The 23,481-nt window shown below is 35.0% G+C and overlaps 1 protein-coding gene across 1 annotated transcript in view; it reads right to left on the bottom strand.

The window, feature by feature from the left end:
• The window catches only part of PCLO (piccolo presynaptic cytomatrix protein), a 364,389-nt gene that overhangs the window by 99,078 nt on the left and 241,830 nt on the right, over positions 1-23,481 (bottom strand). Inside the window, 1 exon segment of the mRNA XM_029232881.1 lies at positions 7,521-7,646. Coding sequence (XP_029088714.1) covers positions 7,521-7,646 — 126 coding nt within the window.

Here is a 23,481-nt window from a genome sequence, read left to right on the forward strand (position 1 = left end):
ATAAGACTAGCCAAAAGTACGGTTTTACGGTTAGAAGGTGATATATTTACATGGGACATGACTTAACCACTTCAGGTTTTAAATTTTTTAAAAATTTATTCAGGCCTAATAAATACCTAAAACGATATTCCATTATAGCAGAATACCTCTAGCAGATCAATGCTCCCTTACAGGAAGCCTGAACTTTGTGAGATTAACTGTCATCTATGAAAATAATTTCGTCTATCCTTAACAAAGTAGTTTCTTTAGTCTATATCTTCATAGTTAACTAAGCATGAAAAATACATCAGCTCCTTTCATACTCACAGTTAACCCCATGAGATAGGTCTTGAAACCTCCTAACTGAAACATCAACCTATCCAGATGAGATAAAAGGAGACTCAGAGGACATAAACAACTTGCCTAACATCATGAGGATGACATTAATTCAGAGTCTTCTGACTTCAAATCTGTGCTTTTTCCATTAGGAATATTCCAAATCCCTGCAGTTCAGAGCTCAGACCTGACCATGGTCAATTATCTACGCATGTTCAGAGAGAGGGGACGGAATTCAAGCTGAAGTAGCACATACCATTCTTATCATCAAAGATCTCCAAAGTAAGTACCATCTTTTCACTACTTCTGTGAAATACTATATCAAACACCATATTAAATGTTTCTGACACATTATTTGTAAACCTGATAACAATTGTGCAGCCACTATTATTATCCCGATTTCCCAAACGAGAACATCAAAGTACTAAAAGTTAAACAACTTATCCAGGCAAAAAGTACCAGAGCTCAATCTAAATCCTGATGTGTCTGACTCTAAAAACATTCTCTTTATATAATGAAGACCTTGAAGCACTGGCTGTTTGAAGATTTTTTTACAGCTATTAAAGACAGTTCAGCATCCTTGCTTCCAAAATAACAACTCCAAGTTCATACACACCAAAATGTAGCCTATAATGGCATACTGATTAGAAAAATCCAGAACTTTAAAAACAGAAACAACTGTTAATCATTAATCAGTATCACTTGAACATACATATATATTTCAAGCTATACCACTCTTATTGATAAAAGCAATCAAATTAGGATATGGAGTATTATACATACTAAAAAATGTGTAAAAAAAAAAAGGGCAATTATTTCATTTTCTTGATGTCCCTATCGGAAATACTGCCTCAAACATAATTTCCTCTGATTAATTTCAAAATAAATGGATAAAGAAGAGGAACATCTTTCTTTGTCCTGGCAATACAGCTAATCATTAATATGTAAGTATGATATCACTGTATCTTAAAAATAGTATATTACAACCTACCAGTCCAGGTACCCACAATTTATATTCTTTCTTTCCAGAAGATAGTTTCCTAAATATTTTTTAGAAAAATCCTTGTATCAACAAGAAATATGATCTTGTGCCATGTGTACCTGACACACTATCTTGCAGGAATTCTGAGAAATCTCATGCTAATGACCAATCCGTACCTGGTAATCCCCCCGGAACAAGAATAAGGAAGCTCACTCATCTGTGTGGTGTGTTTCCTGGTCTCCAGCTTTGATCACTGCCATGCCATCTGTAACATATGCCAAAAAAGCATAAGCAGAAGTAGAGACTTTCTTGCCTCGGAACATTATCCTTTAAGTCACACAGGAGTGTGTCCTCTACTGGAATTAGCTCTTCTACCATAGTTCTTCAGGACAGGGAATTCCAGAGGCGAACTTCTAAAATCAAAACCACCATGCCAAAAGCTCCTAACCTCACCTCCACTCCAATCACTGATTCTCAAATATAAATCCAACAACATTTGCTTGCCCGAAACCCTGTCAGTTCATCTTTAAGAGGTGCTAACTGGCCGAATCAATATCCCCTACACCGAGACAACTAGAAACTGAGAATTTGGAAATATCCATGAACTAGGATTTATGCCACAGGTACATTTCCTCAAAGAATAGCATAAGATAAACTAATTTCTTTACAGGCCTACCTACTGGCCTGGGAGAAGGTAATTTTCCACATAGCTCTGGCTAAATCCTTAAGCAAACATTATATATCATTGGTTTTAACTTTTTGCTCTCCTAGTCTATGTTCCTACTGATTCATTAAGAAGCTTCTTGAAGCTACAATCAGAGCTTAACACTATATTCCTATCTTAGCTCCAAACAGCATTGTCCAAACAAATATGATTCTATTATCAATAATAAAGACACAATTTATCTTCAAAATACTTCAACTAAATTGATTTTCAGCTGGAAAACCTAACAATATAAACAAATATCTGTTTTTCGTTCAATGGCTAAAATGTGTTTAGTTCTTATGGATTCACTGTTCTCTTATGAAAACTGTTGAAATATGAAAGGTATCATGCAGGTAATATATTTCACAATTATGATGTTATGATACACAATACTAGCGGGAAAATCATTTGGAGAATAAGTTCAGAAGTCCAGCGATTAAATAAAGCTTAGAACCAATGATATGCACATAAAGGATTAGGTTTGGCCCATTATACTTCCTAAACAAACTTTTATTTTATTTATATTTTCTACTCTTCCTTTTCTGGAGATACAAACTTGTTGTAAGTTGATATAAAATGATACAACTTGTTAATAAGTCTAACAATTGCTATGTGTTAATTTTTTTTACTGTCCTAATGTATTTTATTGTATTGATTCAAAATACAATGATTAAATCTCTAAGAAGAACAAAGGTCCAGCATTGTGAACCCATGGAAGACTCAAATAGATAAGACTCAACATAAAAATTTTTTTTTTCTAAATTAACCTATACCTTCAATATAATCACTACCAATTTTCAACAGAGATGTTTCTGAAAACTGACAAGCCGGTTCTAGAATGTATATGCAAGACCAAAGGTCAAGAATTGTCCCAAGAGGATTTTGAGTAACAACAGTATGGTAGATTACCTACCATATGTCAGGACTTAAAGTCATCATAATTACAACAGTGTGACACTGATGTACGGATAGACAAATAGACAAGCTAGAACAAACATCTCATAAAAGACCCACACATGTACAAAAAAATCAATATATGACAGATGGGGCACTGTAGATCAGTGGGAGCATACAGTGAAGATACACTCTTCAATAAACGGTGCACAGGTAACTGATTATCCATACTGATGGGGGAGAAAACTAAAGTGTCTAGTCAGAGCACGATAGGCTAAAAATAACTTAATTCTGTGTCTATAAGGACATTATATAAAGAACACGATTTCACAATTTTTAGAAGGAAATATAGGCTAATATTTGAAGACTTCAGGGCAAGGAGAATTTCCTAAATAATACAGAACATTTATAAAACTTAATAGAAAAAAAATAAGCCAACTATGTTAAAATTTCAACTTAAAAAAAAAAAAAAGACACTAAAAAAACAAGCCACATACTGGGAAAAGATATTTACAGCCTACATACTTGACAAACAATCATAACCAGAATACATAAAGATTCTCTAAAATTCAATTTAAAAGACATAAACAATCCAAATAAAGAATAAGCAAAAGAACAAGCAAATCACAGATGAGGAAAACCCAAGTGCTAACAAGATTAGTAACATATTATCATACTCAACATGACTGAAGGTAAGGTGAATGAAGAAAACAATGGCCTATCATTTCACATTATATTTGAAAAAGAAAATGTTGAGAAAGAGGAACAAGGATATAAAGGTATAAGAACACTAATTTACTACGGATGAATGTAAAAATAGCGTAACACTTTGGAGAGCAACTTGGAAAAATCAACTACTGTTGAAGAAACCACACAACGTTCTCCTATATTATTTAATAAGATAGTCACTATAACCCAGGAATTGAACTTCTTCTAAATTTTTTTACACTTTTATTATAGAAGAAACTTCTGTACATGTGCAAAAGGAGACTAATTCAAAAAATTAATTACAGCATTGTTGGAAATAGTAAAAAAACTCATATATAACCGAAATAACCAGAGAATGTTTAAATTAAACTGTAGTAGAGACATACAGTAATAGAATTCTGCCCTGAAGTGAAAATAAATAACTAGAACGACATGTGTGTACATGTAGGTATTTTAGATAAACCATTTTAGATAAAACTCATAAACTCTGGAACTAAAAAAAGTGGCAAAAATACATGTGCAGTAAACTATCATTTATATAAAATTTCATAAACAAGCAAAATGAATCCTTATAAAATTTATGAATACATACATAAAACTATAAAGAAAAGCAAGTGAAGGGTAATCTCAAATTAAGTCTAGTGGTTTATTTTGGGCGAGTAAGAGAGGTTTGGGAGAGGAGAGGTGACTACAGGAGGCTTTAATTGGTTTATAGGTACTTATCTCTCCTAAAAATATGAAACAAATAGGCAAAATGTTAAGACTTAAAACAATATGGTGAGTACATGGTTGTTTGCCATATTATGCTCTACAGCTTTTTTGTACACTCAAACACTTGTAATGAAAATTACAGGTCAGTGCCCAATTAACTGTTAAACTGCATACATCAAACCATGAATGCTGAGACGCTCCCCCTGCCCCACTTCCATCGGGGAAGGCAGAACAGAAGGTGTGTGATGTGGAGCTGCGCATCCCAATAGATGAGAAATCTTATAAGGCAAATGTTTTTGTTTTTGTTTTTGTTTTGCGGTACGCGGGCCTCTCACCACTGTGGCATCTCCCCTTGTGGAGCACAGGCTCCGGACGCGCAGGCTCAGCGGCCATGGCTCATGGGCCCAGCCGCTCCGCGGCATGTGGGATCTTCCCGGACCGGGGCACGAACCTGCGTCCCCTGCATCGGCAGGCGGACTCTCAACCGCTGCGCCACCAGGGAAGCCCCCAAGGCAAATCTTTTAAGGCAGTTTTCCTGATTGTGGAGGAGGCCCAGGCTAAGGAAAATCACATCCACTTTCAACGAATTAGCAAACATCAAACCCTGACTTCCTGTGTTTACCGTGTAACGGAGAAATGCAACCACTGAGTTGCTTCAGTAAAATTTTCCAAGATTGAGAGCAAAACTCACTCACCATTTAAGTGCAAATGAATCAGAAAGAGACGTGTCAGGCAGCAAACATTTCCATGTAGGACTTGCTATTTTGAGTTTAGATTTTAATTTCTAATTTAAAACTCATCTGTTTTGTGCCCTTCACCCTCTCTCCACCAGACAGCCAACACAAAGATTGGGAGATTCTGGACTGGTGAAGAATCCAGTAGACAACTGTAGATTCTGGGTTGTACTGGCAAAAACAGGATCTAAATATTGAGTCAAGATAGCATCGTGAGTCTAACAGAAATACTACCAAGAGTTGTAATAAAGATTTATGTTTTAAGAGAAAATAAAGTAAATCTGGAAATCATAAATAACAAATTATATGTGTGAGTTATGTAACAACTGGACTCTAATAATCAGAGGATCTATAGTCATAGAGAGGCCTGGCTTAGCACTTGGCAAAACTTTGGGAGAATTAATAAATAATACAATTAATAAAAGTAAAATCTTAAGTCACATGCACACAGCTTTTAATGATTTCCCACTTTACCCAATGAAACAAACTGCAAAACTATTATTTCCAAAAAAGATGATGACTTTAATGGCAGTCTCTGAGTTTATAAAATCACAGATGTAATTTTAGGTTCATTTCAGTTTCCTTTCTTGAATGAGTTTGTATTATATCTATTATTAATTTAGGTGCATGAACTTAAAAATGGTCACATAAGCTGCCAAATGCAAAGAGCATCACTTCATCACAGAGTGCTTCACTGAAATTGTACATAAAAATCATCCTGATTTGTAGCATTTGCTGATTTTCATGGTATAAGGACAAAGAGGGGTATGAAATTTTATCTTTAAATTATTTGAGTATCTTTGTCAACTATATCAGGCAAAGTTACTGTTGCAAATTTTATCTTAAAATAAAAATAGCATATTCATTTCTTTCTGAAGTATGCTATCAGAAAGCAATCATATCACTCCCATCCTTACAAACAGGCCTCAATTCCTGTATCTTAACTAGACTGCAATACCAACAGAGTAGTATTAGGCATGATAGGATTATAGTAATAGAAAATTCACAGAGACCCAGTGTTTGCTCATAATGGTTATTTCTTGATTCATATAGACTTTTCCTTCATTTAGCTATGTGGCTAAACCTCCAATTTTCCCTGTTGTATGAATACCATTAGAATATTTTTAATAATATGCTTTCAGTTATATATGTGGTGATGTCCTGGTAAACTGGCATTCTGAAAATCAACAGGCAAATAAATGGACAAAAAAGGTGATTCATAGCATTTGCCTATTTTCATGTTGTAAATACTGTCACCATGGCCAATTCAAGCTAACAATGTGATGGTACTGAGTGTGAAGTTGGGAAGAGATATTCAAAACATCTCTTAGTGAGTTGGGCAAGCTGCTTCCAGCAGAACACTGTGATGAATAAATACTGGCTCGAATTTGTGTTTATTCGAATTGTCTATCAAAATATCTAGAGATTTTTTTCAGTAGGTTCCAATATATTTAATTTAAGACAATGACAGGGAATAATCTTAACATAATTGAGTTTCAAACAATAACAGGCAACATTTTATTAAACGATGAAACGACAGAAAAATGCTTTCTAAATAACATTTAATTTAGGATAAAAATAGAAGGATAGACTGAGGCTGCTTTATGATAAATATATTCGTGGTAAGCAATCTAACTGAAAACTTGTAAACTGTATCTATGTTAGGTTTTGGAAAATGCAAATGACCACATCGTCTAATTAATGACTGAAAATTACCATTGTGTATCTTGAGAATCAAGCTGTAACCTTTTACTGAAAGAAACATCATTTTATGGCCCATAAGACACATCTGTAAAGTTCATTACTCTAAAATACTTTATGATGTAATGAGGTGAATAGAATAGTACCTAGCACAGGAGTTGGCAATTTTTTTTCTCGAAAGGGTCAGAGAGAATATATATATTTTAGGCTTTGCAGACCATACAGTCTCTGTTGTGAATGCAGTTCTGCTATTGTAGTGGGAAAACACCCATGTTCAATATGTAAATTAATATTCCTGGCTGTGTTCTAATGAAACAATGTTTACAGAAACAGGCAGCAGATGGATTTGGCTTGTGGGTCATCCATAGTTTGCTGACCTGACTTTACCACGTACTGAATCATGTGATGTTTTTATGGCTCTGATTTCAATATAATTTTTCCTGGTCTTTATGAAACACTAATCCTTTTAATCAATGTGTTTTTTAAAAATATAATGTTGCCCCAGTCAGTAAAAAATCTTGACTAATTACTGTTTCTTAAACAAGATATTCCCATAGCAATCCAACTGCCAAAAAGGACAATGCAACTGAAAATAAAATGAATATAGCTGTGGACATATCTTCCTTTATATTACTCTACCAAAATATCATAATTAACCAAAAGGAGAGTTTTACCTAGACAGTAAAGAAGCGAAAACTTTCATATCAAATTAAGATATATTTAATATGAGCACATTCATTTTAATTTACTCTGAAATCCTTATTCTTACCTTCTACAAGTTTCCCTGTCTGTTCTGCACTTCCCCCAGGAAGAATGTTGGCGATATAAGCTCCAATTTCTCCGCTATGTCCAGGGATTTCTTTACCACCCACAATTCTAATTCCTAATCCATTACCTGTATTGAAAAATTAGCAAATTATTAGCAATAAGTTAAGAAACAACAGTTATCACAAGTTATAAGGTGCACAAAAAATGGGTTCTAGTATCTAGAAGTTAACTACAATATGAATATTGGAACTGGATACCAATATCAAAAGAACAATATTCTGATTTCAATAATAGTTGATAGGAAAGAGAACTTTCTGAGATCTTGGTCGGATCTATAATGATTAATCTGATATTAAAAAATAATTTTTATTTTAGCCATATTCAGTAATATAATAAGGCTCTGTCCATTTTCATCAGATATTTTATAAAAATTTTGTATGAGGATGTTCCCAGTATAAGAAATTCCACAGCATATAATTCATTTATGAAATCAAGGAGCATTTAACTTACAAAAAGATACTAACGGCTATCATGAATTGAGAAGACACAATCTAAACATATAAATGACTGCAATTGATAAAGTGAAAACAAGATCATAACTTATGAATTATTATTCACATTTCAGCCTTAACTCATAAACTAATACTGTTTATGCATTAATATGGCACTTAGTACAGGGACAATAAAAGCATTCTTGATTGATGAGCAACTGAGTAAACTGTTCCTTATTTCACAGAACAGATTTTTCTGTAATTAGCCACATGGAAGAAAGATGGAGAATGATTATTGTGAGAAATCTAACTGAGACAGAAATAAACTGTTGATATTTTATCTTTTAAAAAAAATAATCTAAAAATTAGCTAGTGTTTACAGCACCAGATATATTTTTGTTACAAATGTCAAGATTTTAAAATGAAAGCACTAAAAGAAAGCAGAATTCTCCTTCACTGAAGACACAATTATCTCTTTAAAATAAACTTCATTCCATTCAGTGATTGAAGTGCCATTTTCAACTCTTTCAAAATCTCCAAAATTAAACGCCAGCTCTCTTCCAAATCCTGTTCCCTTCCTACTTAACTCTTCAAAAACCATCCCTGTAGTCAGCATCAACACAGTCCAAACATTCAACAAGTAGTAGCGGAATTATGGAACCCTTCTTCATTTATCTAGTAGGGATATATTTTGGTAAAATACTGTTTCTTATTTCTAGGTGATGAGATACTTCCAAATGAATTTTGTCTTTCCTTTTCTCCCTCCCCGCCTCCTTCCCTTCCATCTTTCCATCCTTGTTTTCCCCCTCTTTTCTCCCTCTGTTTCCCTAGTACCCCCACCTCCATCCTTACCCCCCAGACCTACTTTTACAATAGAGCAAGTGCTCTGAAAAATGATTTAGCCTCAAAACAAAAACAAAAACAAAACAAATTAACTGTGTTCTTCTACAATGGGTTGTCAAGGGTCAGAGTTAAGTAAGATACTAGCTCTCTCTGGCCCCACTTGTGGAGCTTTTCTGTCACAAGTTTCTTGGTTCAGTGTTACTGTTCTTTGTAGAGATTAATTGATGATACAAGCTGAACATAACTGGATGAATGAAGACTATCATCTACTATATGATTTTTAGTCTCAACTAAGCCTGGATAGAGACAGTTGATTTCTTAGACATTAGCCTTTAAAGATTCACCAGGACTGATTCTACAGTAAGACATCAGATAGATACTAATAAAGGGTAGAAGATGAAGAAAAGTTATTAGCCACTCTTCATTCAATTAGGTTAGCCTAGTTTTTTTCTTTTTTTAGCATACTAAGACATTTTAGAAATTACAAAATGAGGACTTAAAAATAGCTGGTCATATTTAAAGGGTTATTCTACGGAATTTATCCAAAAAAATAAAACTAGATTCTTATAAGGTTTGGTTTCACTTTCCATGGTTGAATCACTCACAAGTTGTAGTTCATCACTTATTAAAGATCTCATAAAACCCACACAGATACTGAATTTCTAAGTAGTCAGTATAACCATATCAATTTTAAGACATGGTCAGTCTGAGATCCCAAAAAATCATTCATGAGATTTCCTTAGTGTAAAGCCACAGTTTCAAGACCTTGCCTTAAATCAAAGTCTATCATAATTTATGCTAGACTATAGTGGAGTATATACAGTGCTTGTGGCATGGGTCCTACTTCTTTCTTTTTTTAATTTTTAAATTTTACTTATTTTATTTATTTGGTTTTGCCAGGTCTTAGTTGCGGCAGGTGGGCTCCTTAGTTGTGGCTTGCCAGCTCCTTAGTTGTGGCACATGGGCTCCTTAGTTGCAGCAGGTGGGCTTCTTAGTTGCAGCTCAAGAGCTCCTTAGTTGTGGCTTGCCAGCTCCTTCATTGCAGCTAGTGGGCTCCTTAGTTGCGGCTCACCAGCTCCTTAGTTGTGGCATGCGAACTCTTAGTTGCGTCATTCACATGGGATCTAGTTCTCTGAGCAGGGCTTGAACCCTGGCCCCCTGCATTGGGAGCGCAGAGTCTTAACCACTGCGCCACCAGGGAAGTCCCACTTATTTCTTTTTAAGCTTAAAAATTAGAATATAAATGTAGCTCATAAAAATAATTTCAGCACTATATATGGTGCAGCCATATGCTTAGAATCTACAAAGAGAATTGTTATACCTTGTAAAGGTATAGCTAAAAAGTAGAACTTCAAAATCTATTAACATGTGACTATTTTTAAAAATTTGATTATAGTTTCATTCTGTAGATGACATTGTCTTGAGGATTAAGTAGCTGGGTCCTTCATGTCATTTGATTTTTAGTGACCGAGTACATTCTAAAACCCTGTAGTAAAGGATGTGTGATAGGAAATTACAATCATACCTATCTTAATAAACTAGCATGACACAATAATTATTTAATTTTGTAAGATACAGTTTCATGCTAGTGAATTCAAAACTTTCTAAATATACTTTATAAGCTTCAGTGTCTTTGGTAAAATGGGAGTAATATATAGCCATGAAAATACTATGAGAAATGATATTTGATATACAGTTGACCATTGAACAACATGGGGATTAGGGGTGCTGACCCTCTGTGCAGACGAAAATCCTCATATAACTTATAGCAGTCTTTCGTAGACAAGGTTCGTCTGTATACTCGGTTCCATATCCCTGGATTCAACCAACCATGGATTGGGTAGTACTGCAGTATTTACTATTGGAAAAATCTGCATATAAGTGGACCTATGCAGTTCAAACTCTTGTTGTTCAAGGGTCAACTATATATAGAAACTACTCAGGCATATAGTAAATTTTCAAAAATTACTTTTCCTCTTGTTGATGTTGCTATGGTGGCTCCCACTGTTTTTCACATATACAATAAAGTAGCATAGAAATATTAAAAATCTGTGAAAGAAAAAGCAAAGTAGAAAATAACCCAGGAAAGATAACATTTTTTGTTCATTTTACAATAGTTGCTTGTATCCTACATTGGATGTCACAAGTACGAATTTAATTTACACAATTTCTAAGAATTTAAATCTGGACATTTTGATTTAACGCTTATATAGTTGTACATTTTTTTTTTTTTGCGGTACGCGGGCCTCTCACTGCTGTGGCCTCTCCCGTTGCGGAGCACAGGCTCCGGATGCGCAGGCTCAGCGGCCATGGCTCAAGGGCCCAGCCGCTCCGCGGTACGTGGGATCCTCCTGGACCGGGGCATAAACCCACCTCCCCTGCAATGGCAGGTGGACTCTCAACCACTGCGCCAACAGGGAAACTTTGATATTTTATGTATTGAATGCAGATAAAATGAATAAAGACACTTCTATAAAGATAAAACACCTCAGCTCAAATCTAAAAAGCAGAATGCCAATAAAAGAGTTGATAAACTCAAGAAGCAACATTAATTTTTAACTGAAATGCTTAAATCTAAATGGTCCTTGATAACTGGTATTTATATTATCATTGTTTTCAACTTTTACAAATTTTTATCAACATAAACTTATTTTCTTCTCTGCTTCCAGTCCATCTAGAAACATTGCTAAAATGCTTCCTCAGTGAGATGCCATGAAAATGCACTGGTCTTGCTCTTGAGTTCACAGTATGGCAGAGTAGAGAGGCCAACAGTTACTATAATGAACATAAGAGCTTTAGGAAAAGAGATCACAAAAAGTTAGAGTAATTTCACACCATATAAGCATAAATGTGGTTAAGGAAGTCTCATAGGGAAATCTGAATTTCTGAAATCCATTAAAATATATAGGAAATATTTATAAAAAAGGAGAAGTTCGATCATAAAAGTAACAAAATCACTAAGAAAAAGTATTACTGTATCTTGATAACCTTAGGATGAACCTTAGGATTTAAATGCATTGGGGACCTTTTTTTAAATTTAGACTCCATATATATGTGTTAGCATACGGTATTTGTTTTTCTCTTTCTGACTTACCTACTAGGGGCAAGACGGGAATAAAGACACAGACCTACTAGAGAATGGACTTGAGGATATGGGGAGGGGGAAGGGTAAGCTGTGACAAAGTGAGAGAGTGGCATGGACATATATACACTACCAAACGTAAAACAGATAGCTAGTGGGAAGCAGCCGCATAGCACAGGGAGATCAGCTCGGTGCTTTGTGGCCACCTAGAGGGGTGGGATAGGGAGGGTGGGAGAGAGGGATACGTAAGAGGGAAGAGATATGGGGACATATGTATAACTGATTCACTTTGTTATAAAGCAGAAACTAACACACCATTGTAAAGCAATTATACTCCAATAAAAATGTTTAATAAATAAATAAATAAATAAATGCATTGCTGTTTTCAAGTGTATGTATTTTATAATTATGGGATCAATATACTATTATGTAGTCACTTCTAAAGTTCTGGTCCAAGATGGCAACATAGGAGGCTCCTGAACTCACCTTGTCTCATGGATACATTGAAATATACAGCTACACATGGAGCAATTCCCACTGGAAAAAATCCAGAAACTAGCTGAGCAACTCCTACACGGGGGTTAATGAGAAAATACCCACATCAAAACAGGTCCTGGCATACCCTCAACTACTTGGAGCTGTTGAGAACAAAGAAGGCAGCTTGTACAATCACATAGGTTTGATAAACAATCAAGAGTTTGGGCTAGGCGGAATGATAATGTTTATCTCCTACACGAGACCACTCCATCAAGATTGGGAGAGGTGGCTGTTTTATCCAGTGCGCAGAAACCAACACAGAGAGTCAAGGAAAATGAAGAAACAGAGGAATATGTTCCAAATAAAAGAACAAGATAAAAGTCTAGAAACAGATCTTAAAGAAATAGAGATAGGTTATTTACTTATAAAAAGTTTAAAATAATGGTCATAAAGATGCTCACCAAGGTAGGAGAACAATGCATGAACAATGCGTAAATTTCAACAAACAGAAAATATAAGGACATACCAAACAGAAATTACAGAGCTGAAGAATACAGTAACTGAACTGCAAAATTCGTAGGCCAGTTCAACAGCAGACTAGAGAAGTGAAAGAAAGGATCAGTGAATTTGACAGGGCAGTGGAATCCATCCAAGTAGAGGAGTAAAAAGAAAAAAGCATGAAAAAGAATGAAGGTAGATTAAGGGACTTAAAGGATACCATCAAAATGAAAAGGCAACCTTCGGAATAGGAGAAAATATTTGCAAATATATTTCTGATAAGGTGTTGATATGAAAATATATATTACTATATAGAGAATTCATACAACTCAATAACAACAACAAAAAATAAACAGTCTGACTGAAAAAATGGGCAGAGGAAATGTACAGACATTTTTCCAAAGAAGACATACAAATGCCCAACAGGTACACGAAAATGTGTTCAAAATCACTATCAGGGAAATACAAATCAAAACCACAGTGAGATGTGACTACACACCTGTTAGAATGGCTTTTACCAAGAAAAAACAACAAGCATTGGCGAGGATGTGGAGAAAAGTGAACGCTTGTGCATTGTTAGTGGGAGTGTAAATTGGTACAGCCACTATGAAAAACAGTTTTGTGCATCGTTAGTGGGAATGTAAATTGGTACAGCCACTATGAAAAACAGTAAGGTAGTTTCTCAAAAAATTAAAGAAAGAACTACCAAATGATCCACGTATCCCACTTCTAGGTATATATCTGAAGGAAATGAAAACAGGATATTGAATAGATATCTGTACTCCCACATTCACTACAGCAATACTCACAGTAGCCAAGAACTGGAAACAATATAAGTATCCATTGATGGATGATTGGAAAAAGATGTGGTACATATATACAACAGAATACCATTCAGCCATGCGAAAGAAGGAAATCCTGCCCTTTGGGACAACATGCATGGACCTTGAGGGCATTATGCTCAGGGATATAAACCAGACAGAGAAGGACAAGTACTGCATGGTATCACTTATATGTGGGGAAAAAAAGTAAACTCATAGAAAGAGAGTGGTTGCCAGAGGTTGGGGATGGGGGAAATAGGGAGAAATTGGTAAAAGGGTATACAGTTTTAGCTATAAGTTGGAAAAGGTCTGACTGGTGACTACAGTTGCTAACACTGTATTTTATTTATTATTTATTTATTTAATTTTTGGCCACACCGTGCAGCACGCGGGATCTTAGTTTCCTGACCAAGGATTGAACCCACGCCCCCTGCAGTGAAAGCATGGAATCTTAAATCTGCCAAGAAAGTAGAACTTAGTCTCATACACAATGTATTCATAAATCAAATCACCACGATGTACACTTTAAATATCTTATAATTTTATAAGTCCATTATACCTTGACAAAGCTGAAATAAAAAAATTAAAAAATAAGCTGTGCATAAAATATTAAGGAAAAATCTTCACATTTGCATTTAAATTTGCAGTTTAAATCTACTTTAATTTTACATGTTTATTAACATGTTATATTAAAAGCTCTGATATTTTAAAGTCTTACAAAAATGTCATTTCTATTATTAAAATAACATGAAAATATTATGATGTTATAATTAGAGCATTAAGTGTGGACAAAACTAAAATACTTGTCTCATTTCAACACTATCATGTTCTACATCTAAGCATCAAGGAAAAGCAAAATTTTTATCAGTGAACATACTATCTTATGAATAGTAGTCTTTAAATCAATAGAGTTTATTATTCATAATAAAGTTATTACAGAAAGAAGATACACTGCATAGTTTAGTCATGCCATTAGTTGGGCTGAAGAAGAAGAAAGATTGTCTCCATACATATTAATGCCAATGAAGTACTAAGGATAATGAAAAAGTCTCCAAAGGATAGTTCAATTAAATCTATTTTTATAGTTCTTGTTAATTATATTCCTGCATAAGGCTGTGAAAATTTAGTTTTACACTCTTGCACCGACTAATGTTATCAAGTATCCAAGTAAATATTTAGGAAAATAAACCAAATTATATTAGAAGTCCATAATCATTTCCTTTGCATGTCTTATCAAATAGTACATTAATTCATTAATACTTGAATACGAAGACCTAAAGAATATTTCACTATTTGTTTTTTAACTTTACTTACTTTCGCTCATTATAAGGAAAACATTTCTACAAATATAACAAAGTATATCAATTGCCTTATTAGCAATCCATACTTGACTGTTTCCAGAAACATCAAAATGGCAACACCACATTCACGCCAAATACAATCCAACTCTAAGTCTGGGCATGCAAATTACAAACTCATCTATTCCCATTAACTTTTTCTAATCCAGCCAACTGCTGTATAACATCCTTTTTCCTAGTCTTAAATATGTAAACATACATGAAGAATTTGAAGTTAACATCGTATTTCACATTTCCACGAACAAAAGTTCACCACTTGTCTTTTCTATTGTAGTTTGAATAATATTAAGGCAAAAATGTTGCATGGGATTAATAGCATGTATAAAATGCTGTTCACACTTACATCATACTGGATGAGATGGGTCCAAATTGGCCTGCCATAAGACTGAAATGGCCATTGCCATGGGAAATAAGGAAGATAAGTCATGGATATACATCAAAAGACACTGGTATTTTGGATTTGTTGAGCAACATCTTTCAAATGGCAGATGATGTATGTACTGATAAAGTATTTTTACTAAAAGGGCATAGGATTTCCTCTTCCTGAAATGCTTCAGAAATAATTCTCATGAAGAGTAGTTCTCAGGACTTCCACATCATAAATGCACATTTCATTCACACAGTAAGATAAGGATTTTTTTCTTTATTTTAGCTTATATAAGTCAATTGCAAAGCTACAAGCATAAAGACAAAATCTGAGGGGTTTGCACGATACTCCTGTAAAAGGCAATTAAAATAAATTTATACCCTGGAAGCATCATGCTAATTTTCAAGCAATATTACAAAGCTATAGTAATTGAAACAGTATGGCACTGGCCTAAGAACAGACATAGACTAATGGAACAGAAGAGAGAGCCCAGAAATAAACCCAGACAAACATGGTGAATTACAACAAAGGAGCCAAGAATACACAATGGGGAAAGGACAGGCTCTTCAGTGAACGGTGTTGGGGAAGCTGGACAGCTACACACAAAAGAATGAAACTGGACCATTATCTTACACCATACGTAAAAATTAACTCAAAATGGGTCAGAGAGTTGAATGAAACCATAAAATTCTTGGAAGAAAACACATGTGGTAAGCTTCTTGATACTGACCTTGGCGATGATTTTTTGGACTGACACCAAAAGCAAAAGGCAACCAAAATCAAAAATAAATAAATGGGACTACATCAGACTAAAAGGCATCTGTACAGCAAAGGAAACCATCAATGAAATGAAAAAGCAACCTACTGAATGGGAGAAAATATTTGCAAATCATATAGTTGGTAAGGGGTTAATATGCAAAATATATAAAGAATGCATACAACTCAATAACAAAAATAAAAACAATCTGATTGAAAAATGGGCAGAAGATCTGAACATTTTTCCAAAGAGGACATACAGATGGTCAACAGGTGCATGAAAAGGTGCTCAAAATCACTAATCATAAGGGAAATGTAAATCACAATGAGATTTCACCTCACACCTGTTACACTGGCTATCATCAAAGACAAGAAATAACAAGTGCTGGTGAGGGTGTGGAGAAAAGGGAACCCTTGTGCACAGTTGGTGGAAATGTAAATTGGTGCAGCCATCATGGAAAACAGCATGGAGGTTCCTCATAAAATTAAAAATTAAATATGATACAGCAACTCCATTTCTGGGTATTTATCTGAAGAAAATGAAAACACTAACTTGAATAGACACATGCACCCCCGTGTTCACTTCAGCATATGTGGTATATATACACAATGGAATATTATTCAGCCATAAGAAAGAAGGAAATCTTGCCATTTGCAACAACATGGATGGACTTAGAGGGCACTGTACTAAGTGAAGTAAGTCGGACAGAGAAAGACAAACACTACATGGCATTACTTATATGTGGAATCTTAAAACAAACAGAAAACCAAAAAAACAAAACAATCAAACTCAGGGATACAGAGAACAGATGGCAGTTGCCAGAGGCAGGGGGTGGGAGGGCATGCAAAATAAGTGAAGGGGGTTAAAAGTACAAATATCTAGCTATAAAATAAATTAAGTCATGGGGATGTAATGTACAGCATGGTGACTATATTAATAACACAATATTACATGTTTGAAAGTTGCTGAGAGAGTAGATCTTAAAAGCTTTTATCACAAGAAAAAAAAATTTGTAACTGTTTGGTGATGGATGTTAATAGAATTAGCGTGATGATTATTTCCCAATACATACAAATACTGAATCATTATGAGGTATACCTGAAAGTAATATAATATGTCAACTATATCTAAATAAAAAATTATTCCATTTAGCAGTACTTAGGGTCCAAAATGAACTGATTCTTTGATATGAAAGTGGATGCTACGAAGTGAGAAAATAGGGTCAATTTATAGATATGGCTTTAATACTGACTTGTTTAGATACTGATCTCATTGATGGCAGGCCAGGACTTGGGGTAGGGTCATCTACTACATGTGTTAAAGAAAAACGTTGTACTGGGAGATGCTTATGTAACCCTACGATGTCACCGGAAAGAAAATAGTTTACACTTATTTTAGGGTAAAGCTATGATGTCCTTTCCCAAATGATAGTTTTACTTAAAAGATAGTAGGAAGAAAAATAATATCCTAATTCAAAATAGAGTATGAAGTGTTCCTTTTGTACTTCTGAACATAATAGAGATTGTGCAGACATACACTATTGACTCGCAGTGAAATATTTCTGTATAAACCACATCCTTTGAGTCCACGTACCTGTGACTTGTTTTTAACCAATAGGACCTGACAAAGGTGATGTGACAGTCACCACCATGATTATATTATGTAAGACTCCATCTCAGCAGACTAGAATGAATCTTCTGCTGGCCTTGAAAAAAGTAAACTGGGATGTGTGAGGGGGACTGAGTGGGCCCCGCAGATGCTGAGAGTGGTCCGCAGCTGACAGCCTGCCAGAAAATGGGGAATTTAGTGCCACAACTTGGAGGAACTGAATTCTGCCAACAACCTCGTGACCCTGGAAGAAGATCCCCAAGCTCTAGAACAAAACACAGCCTGGCCAACACATAGATTGCAGCTTTGTGAGATCCTTACCAGGGCACCCAGTCCATGCTTAATTTCTTGAACCATGAAAACTGTGAGATACTAAATGTGTGTTGTTTTAAGCCATTAAACTTGTGGTAACTTGTTATGCATCAATAGAAAATTAATACAAAGATGAAAGTTGTATTCTCTGCACAAAACATATAGGGACCTTATCTTGGTAGCAAAACCTGTGGAACATTTTATGTTTATAGTAGCTACCACAGTGATTGAGCAGCTATAGAGGGTAGGAGATAAAGGGAAAATAGGCCATCAATAGATAACGTTTTGCCCTTCATAAATGAAGAGGAAGAGATTTGTGTATCAGTTCTGCAATGCTGGGGTTATGGTATAATATATGTAGCAAGTACACGGCATCTAGGCTGCACTAAATATATAACTGAATGAATAATGAATGGATGAAAATTGAAATGCCTAATTTTCCCCAAGCGGGGCTGATGCATCCGTGACAGTGATGTTAAAAATAATAAATTCGTATTGTATTCTGTTCTTAGAAAATGTCTGTAAAAGTATATTAACTCAATGAATCTTAAAAGTAGAAGAACAAGAAACCCTCTATTTTACACAAATAAAGTTTTGTGAGGTTAAGTGCTCAAGACAACACCTAATATATGGCAATGCTAAAGCAGAGCCCAAACTCTTAGTCCAAATAAGTAAGTGGCTTAGTGATGAGTCTCCTGTTGGGTTAGGGCCAGGGAACCTGGTTTGGAATCAGACAGGGTGGGTTTGGGAGCAGCATATCCAGCCCTTCCCTTTCTCATTCAGTTGCAGAGGGGAGAGTGATGAGAGACATCACAATCAGGCCATTAAAAGGAGAAACTACCAAGATATAAAAAATGCTGGGGAGTCAGTATCACTCAGTCAGTAATGAGGAGAGGAAACATTTCTGGTTTAGGCAGTTTGCAGATTATACTGTACCATTTAACCTGAAGCTGTAACTGATCAGTTGGGACAGATTGTGCTCATTTTATCAGTATAATTTCCATTTTTCTATTGATGCATAAATGTCTATGACTTGTTTATATCTTTATCAGACATTACAAAGATGAAAGTGTTACTTTTTAAGTATTACAGATTTTATCATTTTTGTATTTTACCATTTGTGTTAAAAAGATGAATGGCATATACATATCTCTTAAATGAATAAGTAGTTAATTCTTACATATCTTACTATACAAATCTATATAGAAGAAAGTATATACAGGCCTGGTACCATAATAATATTATAATTACCACTATTTGGGGGAGTAGTTGAGAAACTGATTTGGAGAGAAAAGTTCTGAATTTGCTGAGTCACTTTAGGGATACTATAAATAAAATCCAGGTGTCCGTATTATTTTTGTGCTACAGGCTAAACCTGCTCTCAACTAAATCAATTTGCTTTTGGTGAAGGAGGTATTCAATGAAGTTCAACAGCTTCTACTGTCCAGTATATGTCAGGGAATATTTTTCACTAAAGAGTTATTTAATAAAATTAATTTGGTTATATTTGTTACCCTATTTTAAAAAACTGTTACTACTATCTGTAATGGAGAAGAAACGTTATATGTTGTTAGGTGACCAGGCTAAGAATAAACATTCCACTGAAATTGTGCTTTAAACAAAAAGTGAGCTGCTTTTATTTATTTTCATCTACTTTTCTACTACATCAGATTTATTGAACTTTTAGTTGTCAGATGTCTCAAAATATATGACTTGAAACCAATGAATTCTATTTGGTGTCTCTACCTTGTGCCAATATTATTTTATATTTAATATATTATTTGTTCCTAATCTCTTCACTATCATCTTCAGGGATAGAAGGAAAAGGAAAGTAACATTTCTAGAGTGTCTCCTATTTGTCTTATACTATTTTCTGTGTTTTTTAATCATCTCTATAACTTTTCATGTTAGTTACTATCCATACCATTTCAGGACAAAGCAGCTGAGACTAAGGAAGGTTAGAAACTTGCCTAGGTTGGCTAGCAAGTAAAAAAGCTAATATTAGAGCCCATTTTCTTCTTGAGTCCCACATCCTTGTTCTTTCTATATAACTTTGCTCATCGCTCTAATTGTCAAGAAAATATTCTAGAAGATCAGTATAAATCCTTTCTCCTTTAACTTAATCTCATTTCTTATTAACTAGTTTCCACGGCCCATTCATATACATTTTACATTTATACCCTTATATTTAACATTAGCATCACCAATTTATCCTCCTTAACCTGTAGGTTAAACATCTTGAATGTCTTCACCGTATCCTCACAGAATCAATTATTAATTCCTTTAATTTTGCTTTATTAAGAAAAACAGAAAAATATATTCCTCTATCTCCAGTTAGAAGCATAGCCTATAATGTCACTTCCTTAGCAGGAACACACTTCCACAAGCAATATTTATCTTGACAGATGTCAGGAGAAGTGATGATGTGAATGAGGAACTAGTCCTGACACTAGATACTTCCTTTGTCACTAAGGAAATGCACACAAGCTTTCACTAAGATGTACCAGGAAGAAACTGTGATTTTAGAAGAGATTCAGTCCAAATAGTATTTTATTTCTATAGTTGTATACTTTGTTTATTCCTAAAAATAATTTGAGAGGCTTGCAAGAAATTATGTCATACATAATTTGGACTGTTGCTAAGAATGAAAGAGGAAAAGCCATCCTGAATGGGGAGGGAGAAATTTGGGGGCCAAGGCACCTTCGCAGAATCTGTTCAGTCTCCCAGAACTTGCAGCAGTTACTATGGAACACACATGTTCCCAAATGGACAATGACACTTTTTCTTCGTGTCCCACAAGAAACAGAAGATATGACAAAATTGTTTTAACTTTCTAAGACTTGGCCTTAAAAAAAAGTTTTCTCATGAAGTGTTCATGTAAATAACATCGGAGGCATGTTAAGTGTATGTCAGCTATAATTTATATCAACTGCATGGAGCAGAGTTCACCACATTTTTGCCTCAGTTCCCTTTTATTTTATATACCACATGTGAGGACAGCAGTGCAGTCTCAAATAAAAGTGATCAAACATTTTTATTTGATCACCTGGTGCAACTTACTTGATTATGGTTAAGCTTCTTTCAGAATTCAGCTTTGAAGCAAACAAGACAAAATCATGCTTCAATGATTTCAATGATACCCATACGACCTATCAAATTAAATTCAGATTCTTTACTTGTCTGGTCCACCATGATCTGGCCCTAAGTTTGGTTCCTTTTATGTACTCTGTGTTTTATCAAAACAAAATGGAAAAAAAAATAAAGAAAAACCCAAACAAAAATAATCTGTCTTCCTGCAATGATAAAGTTATTGAAAAGAAAAAAACAGCACTAATTATGGTCTAAGGCCTAAAATTAAGACTCAGTATTATGTGCTGCCTCATGAACTGGTCAAATTAGCAGGGTCTTAAATGGTCTAACCATAAGATCCCCTCCCTACTCTGGTGGATATAAGGACCCCTAGCCAAACAGCCCTCTTTATCAAGGGAATCAAGTACAATTTCTGCTTATCCCTGAGCAGCTGGGTTTGAGTTTCCTCCAAGTCGAGGAAATTATTCAACCAAGTCAATCATATCTTCCTTCAAGAACCAGGGGCAGTCCAACCTTTTGATACTAAAATGTTGGCCTTCCACAGCTGGTTGTTTACTCTTTTCCTGAGTAGAACCCCCACGTGGCCTATATATTTTAAGGAAATAATGAATATCATGGCAGCATTTTTTCACTGCAGTATTGTGGTATCGTTTATAATACTGAAAAGGGGAAGGCAACACAAATGTCCAACAATTGAGGAATGGCTGATGTAGATGATCAAATATCTACAAACATGATAAAAACAAGTAATTAAATTTATGTTTACGAAGAACTTTTGATGTACCAGGAAAATGTCTTTGTTAGGCAATTTACACTATATTAAAAATACGTATGTAAACTACTTTACAATATACTCCTAACTTTTACGGTGTGTGTACATGGGTATAAACAAGATAAAAAGGAAAGAGAATATAAGCTGTCAAATTACGATGGCTGTTATTTTCATCTTTATATTTTTCACTACTACCATAATTTACTGAGGATCGATCGCTCTATCTGTCTATCCATCCATCCGTCCATCCAGCTATCTACACATATACACAACACAAACACACACACACCCACACACGCTCATTTTACGTATACATACAAAGAACACAGTTGAAAATGATACATGCATTTAGCCATTTAGCTACTGGTAGCTGAAAGCCAGATGGGAGGTTTCCCTTATAGATCTCTAAAAGAGGAAAAAGAAATGAAAATCTTCATGAGAAAATGGGGAAAGGTGTGTTCTCTACATCCCATTGATAAAATTCTTTGAGCAAATGAAGATAATGCAGTGCAAAAACTGTACGTGTACAAACATGTACCCGTGGTTTGTGCCATATTTTAATTTTCATTAGATAGTCTCATGTATTCATTGCTTCCTGTGTATTAGCTCCACTTCACCAAGTGTCTTGCAAATTCTTGGAAGCAGAGTGGTCGCCACAGGCTTTTCCCGTATCTGCCTCATAGCTAGATTAAGGTTGAATCTATATTCAGTATGAACTATTTATTTTTTTACAGTGGGCAAGTGAAAGATAGGCCTTTGTTTATCATAACTCTACTTTCTGTAATCCTATATTATTTGAAAAATTTTCAAGTAAATTTAACAGTTAAAAAAGGTAGCTACGGCTTCCCTGGTGGCTCAGTGGTTGAGAGTCCGCCTGCCGATGCAGGGGACACGGGTTCGTGCCCCAGTCCGGGAAGATCCCACATGCTACGGAGCGGCTGGGCCCGTGAGCCATGGCCGCTGAGCCTGCGCATCCGGAGCCTGTGCTCCGCAACGGGAGAGGCCACAGCAGTGAGACGCCTGTGTACCGCAAAAAAAAAAAAAAAAAAAAAAAAAAAGGTAGCTAAATTTTTGTTTCAGTATTCTTATTGACTATGGAACATATTCTATGGAACACGGGGGTATTTTTTTAAACTAATTTGCTGATCATATCTTTGAGAAATACTGGGTAAGATATATAGAACTATTCTTACCATCTAGAAGGTTCCATCTAAAGTCTGAATACACATATCTATCTAAGTCACCTCTAAGTTTGTGGATTTTCTCTGTAAACACTCATAAGTAAGAAAAAAAGGAGGAGAAATGATATCAGTATTTGGTGGAAATGGTTATACTTTCAAATTATTTCAGAAGTGAATAGAAAATATGCAAGTGCAAAGTAAACAGTATAATTATTTTCATATCTTTTTAACATATTTAAGATTTTCATTTGCTTTCTTAGGATTCTGCATACATAATTTCTTTGGTTGCATATTGGGACAACATA

This window comes from Monodon monoceros, unplaced genomic scaffold (genome assembly GCF_005190385.1).
Source record: "Monodon monoceros isolate NGI ecotype Baffin Bay Population unplaced genomic scaffold, NGI_Narwhal_1 Super_Scaffold_2, whole genome shotgun sequence".
NCBI classification, from domain to species: Eukaryota; Metazoa; Chordata; class Mammalia; order Artiodactyla; family Monodontidae; genus Monodon; species Monodon monoceros.